The sequence below is a fragment of the Diplotaxodon limnothrissa genome, linkage group LG11 (genome assembly GCF_057381915.1).
Source record: "Diplotaxodon limnothrissa isolate DT_005_m linkage group LG11, D_limnothrissa_male_GT1.1, whole genome shotgun sequence".
NCBI classification, from domain to species: domain Eukaryota; kingdom Metazoa; phylum Chordata; class Actinopteri; order Cichliformes; family Cichlidae; genus Diplotaxodon; species Diplotaxodon limnothrissa.
In genome coordinates, this window is record NC_140606.1 from 40,132,904 (window position 1) to 40,145,257 (window position 12,354).

The window sequence follows — 12,354 nt, forward strand, 5'->3', positions numbered from 1 at the left end:
CCTGTACAGAAGAAGAAAAATGAAAATGAAGTTTTAGAATCACAATCACATTCTTAAAAATTACTAACTGCTTTCAGTTAGTAAGTTTTAGGAGGTAGGGTTAACTTAGCACAAACACTAGCAGCAGGTACAAACTGTTAGCTTACCTTAGCACAAGCTATAAAAGCAATCTGAAACTGTTAGCTTAGCAAAAACCTTCTTATAACCATTTTCTTTTAGTCATTAAGCAGCGTATTCATTGGACGCTGAGCATTCATAGCAGGTACATTTGTGTACCTGTGCCCTCAGGGTTGTCTGACAGTTAAAATGTTTTCCTGGGGTCACACTAGTATGTTCTCCTTCATGTTATCGTTTGGGATGTTCTTCTTCTTCTGTATCTTATAACCAGTGGACCTTCTCTGCATTGTGATGCGAGGCTTCTGGGGGTCACTGAACCTCAGTTTGCAGAGACACAGAGACTTGGTGTACAGGTGTTTTATTTAGGTTTAATCTGTTCCTAAGTCACAGAAGATGATTCACTTGCTGACCTTTGATTGGATATTGCAGATCACCTGTCTGTTTCTCTCTTTGTCTACCAACCTGTAGTCCAACAGCTCTTATTGTGTAATAGACTTCCTATCTGTCACAGATAAGAATCTCCCTAAAGGCTGAGGAGAAGGGGATGGGGTTACCATGGTAACTGGGGAGTCAGTTGACTCAGGTTCACCTGTTAAAGATAAAAATAGCTCCAGCAGGAAGCCCAAGGCCTTTAAGTGTTGGTGCATTAAAAAGAACCAATCAGCGATCAATAATGCAGATGATAAATCCCAGACAATAGGGAATGTTTTCAACTGATTGGTGGAATGAACCTTCAGGCTTCTGATGGAGAAGCAGCTGAAATCTGTCTGGGCTGCTGTCAGCAGATGATGCTCACAGGTAGATGGAGGCGAATGTGCTCTCTGAGTGGATGCAGTCTAATGGTAAATATGACCATATGAAAACTGTCTCTAAGAGAAACACATCTGGTCCTTCACATGTGTTTCAGCACCACGAGTGTCCCATTTCCCCTCGTTGTTCACGGTGTGACGTCTGCTGCCCGTCACTACTGTCACCGTCACACACACATCAGATGTTGCTATCCTAGTGGGGATATTCCATTGACACAATGCTTTCCCTAGCTGCTTATCCTAACCGTAAACCTAACCATAAAAATGGTAAATGGCCTGTATGGTGCTTTACACATTTAGTCATCCACCCATTCACACACTGGTGACGGCAAGCTACACAGCCACCCTGGGACGCACAACCATAACCCAATTGTAACCCTGACACTAAAACCACATTTTGAGTGTGAAAAATGCCTTTAACTTGTGGGGACCTGGATTTTGGTCCCCCTGAGATAGGAAAACACACACACACACACAGGTCAGGTTACAGCTCAGAGGTCTGCAGCTAATTTTGGCTCCAGGATCAGTGTGTGTGTGTGTTTGTGGGTGTTCATTATATTACCTTGGCAACCTTCACCTCTGTCACTGCAGAGGTTCAGACTCCGCCTCCTACGTCTGACTGGCTGAGCTCCTTGGCCAGCGTGTTTGTGTCTGATGCTAGAGAGGCAGAGCCTTCACCAATCAGAGGGCTGGGTGGGAAATATCAGTGTGTTGAACAATGAACGAGAGTGTGTGTGTGTGTGTGTGTGTGTGTGTGTGTGTGTGTGTGAGTGAATACAACCTGTTAACTAAACCAAGTCTCCATAAACATGTGATTCAGAGCACCTGACCTTCAGCACTGACCAGTCGCCTGAAGGTCCTTAGTATTGTAAAGAGTACAGTGAGGTGAGATGACGCCTATGCACACACACTATGGTGACAGTCCTGTACAGCTCGAGCTGCTCACTCAGTCCAGACGATGGAGGTGAACAATCACCAACAACCTGCACCGCCGTGTGCCACGCCAGGGGCGACAATGGTGAACTAGAGCACAAACTTCCTGTTAAAGTTCTTCTTCTACGCCATCAAACCCAGCCCCTCTTACTTCACCTCCGTTTTGAATATGCAAATTAGTCCCAGCTTCTAACTCTCGCCACACATCCACCTTTTACCTGCAGCTCAAGCTGACCTGCTCAAAGAAAAAGAAGGGTGTCTCCTCTCTGCAGTGTTAGAAATAAAACAGGAAATAACAAGATGACATCATCAAACAGCTGTTCTGGGCTCATTGCTGTCAGATGATCCTTCAACAGGTTAGCCCCACCCCTCAGGATGATGTGATCAGGTTGAGTTTGATCAGAGAGCTAAGCAACAGACCAAGCTCAGTTCACAATCACATCAAAGCACCTTCACTGAGGCTTTTATTGTGAAAGGGTTTGTTTCTACCTGCTCAGCAGCTATGGATCGTTTCTCCGCCTCAGGTCGGACTCCTCTGTTCTCCTCCTCTCCTCCTCATGTTCTTCCTGCACTCCAGCACAGCAGAACCCAGAAGAACCCAGAGAACCGCCTCTGATCCTGATCCTCAGCTGCAGCAATGAAGAGAACCACTGAGACTCAGACAGGCTGCAGTGAGGAGGAGGAGGGGGAGGAGCTACAGCACTGTGTGTGTGTGTGTGCTTCCTGCTGAGTCAAAAATCACTGTTTCAATAGTTTCATCACTAATAATTTAATTACAATTAAATAATAAATGTTTTACACAGAAAAACAGTCCAAAGAATTCTGTCTGGAGACAGACGGCTGGTTGTGTGTTTTTATTTCTTTTTAGGTTTTCTGTTGTCAGAGTCTCGGGTCAGAGTGAGCAGCACAATGTGATGGCTCAGCTCTGATTCTCGGTCTGAGCCACGGCAACGCTGCAGCATTAGCTGACTGAAGCTCTAAGGACTTCAGTGACGCTGACAGGTCCTCTCCGATTACCGACTGTCCAATCAGGAGAGCTTACATCAGCAAACAAAACTGAGACCTCCAACTGGACACAAGGGAGGACTGCTCTCTGATGTCACCTGGGCTGCTGGGCGGGGCCTCACTGTCCTGAGCCAGTGAAGCATTGCTGGAAAAAAAAGGTTTATTTATTGACTTTTAAAAAACTTGATTAATAAAGTTTGATTAATGGATGTGTCACCTGTCAGTGCGAGGGTTCCCTCTGTCCAACCACAACTCACCTGGAAACACACAGGTACGTTATCAGTTCTACTTCCTGTCGCATTTAAAGCAAAGCACACCTGTTTGACGAGGTGATCGCCCAATTAGGTTTCAGTTCAATTCAGCTTCATTCATATCAGTAGTCGCCCCAAACACCTACAATAATACAGAGAAACCGCAACAGCCCCTGTGAGCAAGCACTTTGGTGACAGGGGGAAGGAAAAAACCCCTTATAACAGGAAGAAACCTTCAGCAGAGCCAGGCCGGTTCAGGATTTAATGAATCAATATTGCATTATTCAAATTAAAATAAATTTTTTAAAGCCAGCCCTGTTTGACCGACAGCACTGTGAGGAAGCCGGCGCCATCCTCAGCAGCTCACTCACACAGAACTCCCGCCTGCATCGGTCTGCCTGCTCTCTCTGATCCAATCAGCAGGAGGCTTTCAGACTCTGCTGCTGTTTGCTCACGGAGACGCCCGGAGGTCCCCGAACGGGAAGCGCAGCTCCAAATTTAGATCGCTGCAGGTGGAATAATAACCTCACGTAGACCTCACTGCAGCTGTGCACATGCTTTCACATATAAATATATTCATGGGTACAAAGTGAATAATTCATCAGGCTCCTTATTATTCACGGTGACTGTGAAGCTTTAAATAGCTTCTCTTCGTCCTCACACAGCTTCAGCTCTGAAGTGACTCCGGCAGTGACAGCCTGCCTCCCTCTTCCTGTGGTGTTCAGGTGCAGACAGACATCAGACAACATGTTTGTGCACACCTTTATAAATCTGACTCAAGGCAACAGGTGCACCCCAGCTCTTCATCAACCTCAATTTCAATTCAAATCACAGCGGTCACCTCAAGATGCTTTGTATTGTAAGGTGTAGCCTACAATAACACAGAGTAACACCCAGCAATCATATGACCCCCTATGAGCAGCACTTTGGCAACAGTGGGAAGGAAAAACTCCCTTTTAACAGGAAGAAACCTCCGGCTGAACCAGGCTCAGGGAAGGTGGGGGTGAGAGGAGGAAGACGACACAAAGACACGCCGTGGAAGAGAGCTAAATGATTCAGTGCAGAGTGGTCAATAAACACATAGTGAGTGAAGAAGAAACACCCAGTGCATCATGGGAATCCCCGGCAGCCTACGTCTATTGCAGCATCACTAAGGGAGGATTCAGGGTCACCTGGTCCAGCCCTAACTATATGCTTTAGCAAAAAGGAAAGTTTGAAGCCTAATCTTGAAAGTAGAGATAGTGTCTGTCTCCTGAATCCAAACTGGAAGCTGGTTCCACAGAAGAGGGGCCTGAAAACTGAAGGCTCTGCCTCCCATTCTACTTTTAAATACTCTAGGAACAACAAGTAGGCCTGCAGAGCGAGAGCGAAGTGCTCTAATGGGGTGATAGTGTCCACATGTCCCACAGGTGTTCCTCAGGTGTGCTGTGATGTGTATGAGGTGGTGGAGACTCACTGCGCTGCCGCTTGTTTAACTGGTCTGAGCTGGAAACAGAAATACAAACATTGTGGTTTGTTCAGAGGAAACAGGAGCCCACCTGAGGTCCAGATTTGGGCTGTGTTGGTCTTACCTCTGTCCAGGTGCTATGCTCATGTATTCAGGTGTTTCAGAGGCCTCCTGCTGAGATCCTGTTCACACACACACCCAACGTGAATCACACAAACTATGAAGTCCTACACAAGCCTGTTTCTAGCTGGAACAGGTGAGACTCACCTGGGGCATCAGTCTCTGGAGCATCTGGTTGCTGATTTGCTGCTGTGCCCGGGCTCTTTGTGATGTCACTCTTCCTGTGAGGACAAAGCTGATCAGTGACCTGTCTGACCTTTTGTGTAGCGTGTAACAATGGGACTTACCTGACATGAGGTCCAATAGGTAGGCTGTGTCGATGTGGCCAGAGGCTGTGTGGTGCCGGTGGGTGGGGCTTCTGAGTCATTTAAACAGGAGGACATATTATACTGCTGTCAGGACAATATTCACCTGTCTGATGGTTTGATATTGTTTGATATCACCTGTGCTCATTCACAGGTGTGGGCAGGTGGTACTATGTCATGTGACATTCTTATATTTATTGAATCCTGCCTCTCTTATTGATTTCTTTGAACTAACGACAGAACTCTCATCCTCCAAACCATCACCATGTCCATTCCTACAAAACTGCTCAAAGAAGTCCTGCCATTAATTAATGCTTCGATCTTAAATATGATCAACCTATCTCTAATGATCGGCTATGTACCACAGGCCTTCAAGCTGGCTGTAGTTAAACCTTTACTCAAAAAGCATCTCTAGACCCAGCAGTCTTAGCTAATTATAGGCCAATCTCCAACCTTCCTTTATATCAAACATCCTTGAAAGAGTAGTTGTCAAACAACTAACAGATCATCTGCAGAGGTTTATTTGAAGAGTTTCAGTCAGGTTTCAGAGCTCATCACAGCACAGAAACAGCTTTAGTGAAGGTTACAAATGATCTTCTTATGGCCTCTGACAGTGGACTCATCTCTGTGCTTGTCCTGCTAGACCTCAGTGCAGCGTTCGATACCATCGACCATAATATCCTATTAGAGCGATTAGAACATGCTGTAGGTATTACAGGTACTGCACTGCAGTGGTTTGTATCATATCTATCTAATAGACTCCAGTTTGTGCATGTAAATGGAGAGTCCTCTTCACACACTGAGGTTAATTATGGAGTTCCACAGGGTTCAGTGCTAGGACCAATTCTGTTTACATTATACATGCTTCCCTTAGGCAGCATCATTAGAAGACATAGCATACATTTACACTGCTGTGCAGATGTAAGTAGCTTGGAAAGAAAAGCGTCTGGACTTCTTTAAGTTGCTTGAAGACGTTTCACCTCTCATCCGAGAAGCTTCTTCAGTTCTAAGGTCAAATGGTGGAGAGTCCCAGATTTAAACCCGGTGGGAGTTTCCCCCCACAGAGGGACAAAAGGACCCCTGATGATCCTCTAATCACATGAGACAAGGTGTGAAACTGGGTGTGGGTCCCAATCAGCCAGAGTTTCGGGTGAGCTCATTGTGAAACCTGGCCCCACCTTATCATGTGATTTCCTGAGGTCAGATGGCCCAGGATGTGAGTGGGCGTTAAGGCGTCTGGGAAGGATCTCAAAACTGGATTATAGATGGCAGAACATTGGCATCCTCAAAGAGTGTCCTTTATCCTTAAGATGCAGATGAACTGCTGAGTCTTGTCCTGTGGAGGTGGCTCTTCTGTGTTGTGCCATGCGCTTGTGAAGTGGCTGTTTGGTCTCTCCAATGTAGAGGTCTGAGCATTCCTCGCTGCACTGTACAGCAAACACCACATTGTTAAGTTTGTGTTTTGGCGTTTTGTCTTTCGGGTGAACCAGTTTTTGTCTGAGCGTGTTGCTGGGTCTGAAATGCACCGGGATGTCATGCTCCGGTAAACTTCGATGTTGAGGTTGCCGTTCTCTTCAATGTGCACAGCGCAGTCCAGGAAAGGCAAACAGTCGTCCTTTGTGTCTTCCCTGGTGAACTTGATGTTTTTATCCACAGCATTAATGTGCGCAGTGAAGGATTCCACTTCTTGTGTCTTGATTTTGACCCAGGTGTCGTCTACATATCTGTACCAGTGGCTGGGTACTCTTCCTTTGAAAGAGCCAAGAGCCTTCCTTTCCACTTCCTCCATGTAAAGGTTGGCTACAATAGGTGACACGGGGGAGCCCATGGCACAGCCATGTTTTTGTCTGTAGAAGCTTTCGTTGTATTTGAAGTATGTAGTGGTGAGGCAGAGGTCTAACAGTGTGCAGATCTGATCGGGTGTGAAGTTGGTCCTGTCCTCCAAGGAGCTGTCTTCTTGTAGTTGTTTTCTGACAGTCTCCACGGCCTCCGTGGTGGGTTTGCAAGTGAAGAGAAAGACTACATCAAAGGACACCATGGTTTCATCTGGATCCAGGGTAAGTTTCTGGACCTTGTCGGTGAAGTCGGTGGAGTTCTTGATGCGGTGTGGGGTGTTCCCCACGAGAGGAGCAAGGATGGTAGCAAGGTGTTTAGCAATGTTATAAGTGGCTGAGTTTATGCTACTGACTATGGGTCTGAGTGGGACAGCTTCCTTGTGGATTTTAGGAAGTCCGTAGATGCAGGGTATGGCATCCCCTGGGTAAAGGCGGTGATATGTAAGGCGGTCAATGATTTTGTCCCTTTCGAGAGACCAAACAGCCACTTCATAAGCGCAAGAAGAGCCACCTCCACAGGACAAGACTCAGCTGTCCATCTGCATCTAAAGGTCAAAGGTCACTCTTTCGAGGATGCCAACGTTCACATTTTGGACAGAGAGGACAGATGGTTTGAAAGAGGAGTGAAAGAAGCCATTTATATCCACTGTGAGCGACCATCTTTGAACAGAGGCGGTGGTTTACGACACCAACTCTCTGCCATCTATAATCCAGTTTTGAGATCCTCCCCAGACGCCTTAACGCCCACTCACATCCTGGGCCATCTGACCTCAGGAATTCGCATGATAAGGTGGGGCCAGGTTTCACAATGAGCTCACCTGAAACCCTGGCTGATTGTGACCCACACCCAGTTTCACACCTTGGGTCATGTGATTAGAGGATCATCAGGGGTCCTTTTGTCCCTCTGTGGGGGGAAACTCCCACCGGGTTTATATCTGGGACTCTCCGCCATTTGACCTTAGAACTGAAGAAGCTTCTCGGATGAGAGGTGAAACGTCTTCAAGCAACTTAAAGAAGTCCAGACGCTTTTCTTTCCAAGCTCCTTAGACTACGATGACCTGGATGACTGAGAACCTTCACAGACACACTGCTATGCTGATGACAGCCAGCTCTATCTGTCCATGAAGCCAGATAACACACACCAATGAGTTAAATTGCAGGAATGTCTTAAAGACATAAAGACCTGGATGGCCGCTAACTTTCTGCTTCTTAATTCAGATCAAACTGAGGTTATTGGGCTTTATAACCAGTGATGGGTTTAGTGAATGGGTGTTGTGGTAAGACCTGAGGACCGACGGTCAGACTCTGCTGCAGCGTGGCAGTCAGTCGCTCCACCAGTTGGTCCTGGATGCCGCCGCTGTCCTGAAAGCGAAGAAGACGAGGTTTGATGCTCCCGTGTATCATCTGACAGAGATCTTAATGGACTTCTGTCAAACTGACTCTGACCCGAGGTCCAAGCTTTCAGTAGGACAGATTGTTGTAAGGCTTTCTTTGCAGCACAACGACTGCACCTCATACAGAACGCAGAGTCCTCATGGGTATGCAGAAATCTGAAGTCACTGCATCAGCTTGCAGGTCAGCACAGAATGACCTTTAAGTCCATCCTCTGGTTCCCGATACTGTCATACAGCTGTGACCTGCTCAGCTCAGATATTTGAACTGCTCCGAGTGTGTGTGTCTGTGTTTTTTTGTGTAGTTTTGTTTTGTGTGAAGTGTGTAGAGTTGATGTGTGTGATGAAATGCTGTATGAATAAAGTTTGCATCGACAGTTTGAACAGAGACACGACAATGCTGCTCTGTGGCGACTCTTTCATGCTCTGATCGCTCTCACTGATCAAACAACCTCCAACAGGTGAGTACACACTCGTGCTGACCTCACATTACCACCGTACCTACCTGGCAGTGAGAGAGCGCACTCAGAGCCTGTTTGTAGAGCTGAACCGCTTTGTGTTGCTTCCTCTGCACCAGGTAACACTCAGCCAGCACCTCGCACACCTGAGCCTGTGCCAGGTAGTCCCCTACACACACACACACACACACACACACACACACACACACACACACACACACACACACACACACACACACACACACACAGGTGAGCACAGGGGTCTCACCTGTCCGATGTACATAGACAGTACTGATGTTACCTGTGTCTCTGAATCCCTGTAGGGCGAGGATTAAGCTCTCTGCTGCTTCCTCTTCCTCACCGATCCGACTGAAGGCAAACGCAAGGTTACTGAAACAGCGAGCCTGGTCGCCACGGCAACCCTGAGAGCCTGTACACAAACACAGAGCATTGTTATAGCTAAACTGATTTTCCTGTCAGACTCCTGATTAAAGATGTGGCAAGTGTTTGTGAGGGTCAAAGGTGAACTGCTTAAACAGGTGAGCCGCAGGTGTGCGCCTCACCGTACAGTCCAGCGGCCAGCCTGTGGTAGTCCACGGCGGACCTGAACTGGCCCATGGAGTTCAGCGCCGCTCCCAGGTTGTGCAAGACCTTGGGCAGCAGGGGGGGCCACTTAGCCGCGGGGCTCAGAGCCTTCTGGAAACACTGCACTGCCTCCTGGAAAGACCTGAGCCGGCAGTAAGACACGCCCACCGACAGGTACAGCTCACCTGAGTGACAGAGAAGCAGTTACAGTAACTAGTGCGTGCTCTCCTCCTGCCTGGGTGTTTGGTACGCAGGGCCCACGACTGAGAACAGGAAGGCTGCACAGATGGTTATTATCACCGCCTTGGAGGCCATCGCCAGATCCTCCTGTCTCAGGTAAACCAGGGCCATGTGATGCCTCACATCCCGCCCACAAACCCGTTTGACCCGCGGCTCTCTAGTGGGTACCACAGGTCCATCAGGTCCCACACCTCCAGACTCACCTCTTCCCCTGGACCAGGGGTCAGCAACCTTTAACACCCAATGAGCCATCTGGACGCACCTGAGCGGCACCCGCAATCACGCCTCGCCGCCTTTACGTCTGTGCTCTCTCTGCTGTTGTGTTGGTGTGTGTCGGGCTGTGAGCTGCAAAGCTACAGTCGGCTGTGTGCGCACAGCAACCGTGTGTGAAAAGTGGTCAATAAAGAGATGCTGAAAAGCCTGTTCATGGAAACATCGTCGGGTCTGCCGTGATATGTTTACAACGGGACTTCTGCTCCTGAACCTCTGCGCACAGCGTCTGCAGATCGGGGCTGTACGAAGTCACTTTCATCTTTACGCAGGACTGTAAGCTGTCGTCTGTGAGGCGTGAGCGTGTTTGTTTTAACATAGTTGGGGAACAGCTGCTGACATGATGTGGATCCGAAGAGCCATAATTGGCCTGGCTGGGGTTGAAAGTCTCGGTAAATGCACGCCGTTTCGGCGGGTACACCAGCTTCCACGAGTGTGACGCTTATTTTGAGCGATGAAAAAATAGAATATAATTTTATTTTTATATTTCAATATCACAATAATCTTCCAATTTAGAACTACAAGTTAAAAAAGAACTGACATAAATAAATTACACTTCAGCTAAATACTTCTAATTTATTTTCCCAAACCACGCGGAGCCGCACTATAAGGACTAAAGAGCCGCAGGTTGCCGACCCCTGCCCTGGACCATTCGGACGGTTAACAAACACCCTCCCCCCACACCCCACCTTGGCCACCCACCAACCTGAACCCTCGTCACTCAGGTCAGTCACACACAGACTCTACTTAGACCAAGTCTCTGCACCACCTCCAAGCATTTTGCAGGTTTTTTCTCTAACGGCTTTCTCTTGTGTCTCCTGTGTGTTATTTATTCCTGCATAGTTGCCTTGGAGCACCACAGCTCGATTGCACAGTGACACTAAAGGCCTATTCTATTCTATTCCATTCTGAATCAAGCAACCTTCTTTCAGGTGATTACCCAGAGTCCTCGGGTCCGTAATGCTCCCCATCAAACTCAGACACTCTGACAGCACACCGATGATGTCCTCCTGGTTGCACTGATCTGATTGGGTCATGTGACTTCCTGCTTCTGACAGGGCGGTGGCTGCATAGTCCAACATGTTGGCCACTCTGTAACTCTCTGCAGCTCGCAAGTAACCCTGAGCCGCCAGCGCCCAGTCCTGTGACACACAGACAGACACACCTGAGTCACCTGGCTCACCTATTCTGTGTCAAATTCAGGTTTTGGTCCTGACCCGTGTCCTGCTGTAACAGCGGCTCATCTCCACGCAGGCATCCCCCTCGCTGCAGCCGTCTCCTTGTGACCTATACAGCTGGGCAGCTTGCAGGAAGTAGGTGGCGGCCTCCCGGCTCTGCCCCAGTGCATCATGGGCCAGGGCAAGGTTGAACTGGAGGTCAGGGAGGCGGTCGGCCTTGGGACCAGGCTGAGCATGCCGCAGGAAGTCCAGACCTTTCCGAGGTCGTCCTACCTCCACATAGGCAGCCCCGAGGTTAAAGGAACAGGCCCGCAGGACCCGCGAGTCCTGGAGCTGAGAGCATGATATGAAATGTAGTGCCAGGAGTGCCACTAACACTGCTGACACCACATCTGTTCTTGTAACCGCCTCACCTGCTCTGCAGCCTTCAGGGCATCTCTGAAGTACCTCAGCGCCTCCTGTGGGCGTCCCTCCTGCAGCGCTTTGTTCCCAGAAGATGTCAATTCCTCAATGTCTGCTGTCTGCTTCCGCCCCACACTCCCACTCCTCCTCTTCACCTTCACAGCTTCTTTACCTGAAGGGGCTGCACGGGACGTCATGCTGGACCTGAAGGAGGAAGAGTCACCTGGATAAAGACATGAAGATGTGCTAACCTGCTGCCTTCATCAATGAATCAGCTGACTACCGGAGAACCTGCAGGTTCAGGTGTGTGGACCAATCAGTCAGATCCATCCTCAGGATCAGGGGCAGGTCAGTGAGACAAATCAGTAACAGTGATTATCTACGTTATTATTGATCCATGAGGAAAGGTCTGATCAATCAGTAAGAGCTTATACTGAGGTTATTAAAGGGCTGAATCAGCTACAGCAGAGTACATCACTGAATTGCTGCCGATAACAAACACTCACAGCTTGCAGGGGATGATGAAGCTCCTCCTCCTCACTGCTCACCTGTCCCCTGAAACCGAACATTTGAAGCAGCTAGCCCCTCTGCTAAACCGCTCTGACCTGCAGGTTGACTCGTTGCTATGGTAACGCGGAAGTGGTCGGTAAAACCGGCAGCAACAGAAGAAGACTTCGCAAGTAAACTCTTTGCATTATGACGTCACGCCAGGTGAGTTATAAGATGTAAATATTTGCGGGAAGACCGTTTTCGATTCAGCTATTACGACAGTGAACTCCATAGACCACAATCCACCGCAATGAGGTTCTAGCCAATAGGAGGCAAGGCTGACGGCTCGACCAATTAGAGAGCGGCGGGAGCTTTGAAACTCCAGGCAGGAAACAGTCGGAGGACGGTTGGAGCTCCGCTGCGGTTTCTGTGTTTTTAACCGAGACTTTGGGACACATTCGGGCACCGAGAGGACCCGGACCGGGACACCGAGACACCCGCAACGACCCGACACAGACC

At 48.5% G+C, this 12,354-nt stretch overlaps 1 protein-coding gene across 1 annotated transcript; it reads right to left on the reverse strand.

Annotated features, from left to right (window-relative positions):
* Positions 1-2,897: 2,897 nt before the first annotated feature.
* ttc24 (tetratricopeptide repeat domain 24) lies at positions 2,898-11,676 on the reverse strand. Its single transcript, XM_085366059.1, has 14 exons — positions 11,630-11,676; positions 11,358-11,550; positions 10,984-11,277; positions 10,707-10,908; positions 9,235-9,441; positions 8,973-9,101; positions 8,719-8,840; positions 8,107-8,184; positions 4,970-5,040; positions 4,830-4,903; positions 4,687-4,744; positions 4,572-4,600; positions 3,082-3,121; positions 2,898-3,009 (listed from the first exon to the last, which is right to left on the reverse strand). Exons 1-14 carry the CDS (start codon positions 11,674-11,676, stop codon positions 2,898-2,900), a joined length of 1,656 nt encoding a protein of 551 aa, XP_085222185.1.
* Between the last annotated feature and the right edge of the window lie 678 nt (positions 11,677-12,354).

Bases quoted from the DNA above. Each gene is read 5' to 3' on its own strand.
- ttc24 (XM_085366059.1), bottom strand. From the start codon at position 11,676: ATGGATCTGACTGATTGGTCCACACACCTGAACCTGCAGGTTCTCCG. The intron at 9,442-10,706 runs GTAATCACCTGA...TCTGTCACTCAG, and splicing joins TACGGACCCGAGGACTCTGG to GTGAGCTGTACCTGTCGGTG. The intron at 3,010-3,081 runs GTGACACATCCA...TTTTTTTTCCAG, and splicing joins GGGAACCCTCGCACTGACAG to CAATGCTTCACTGGCTCAGG.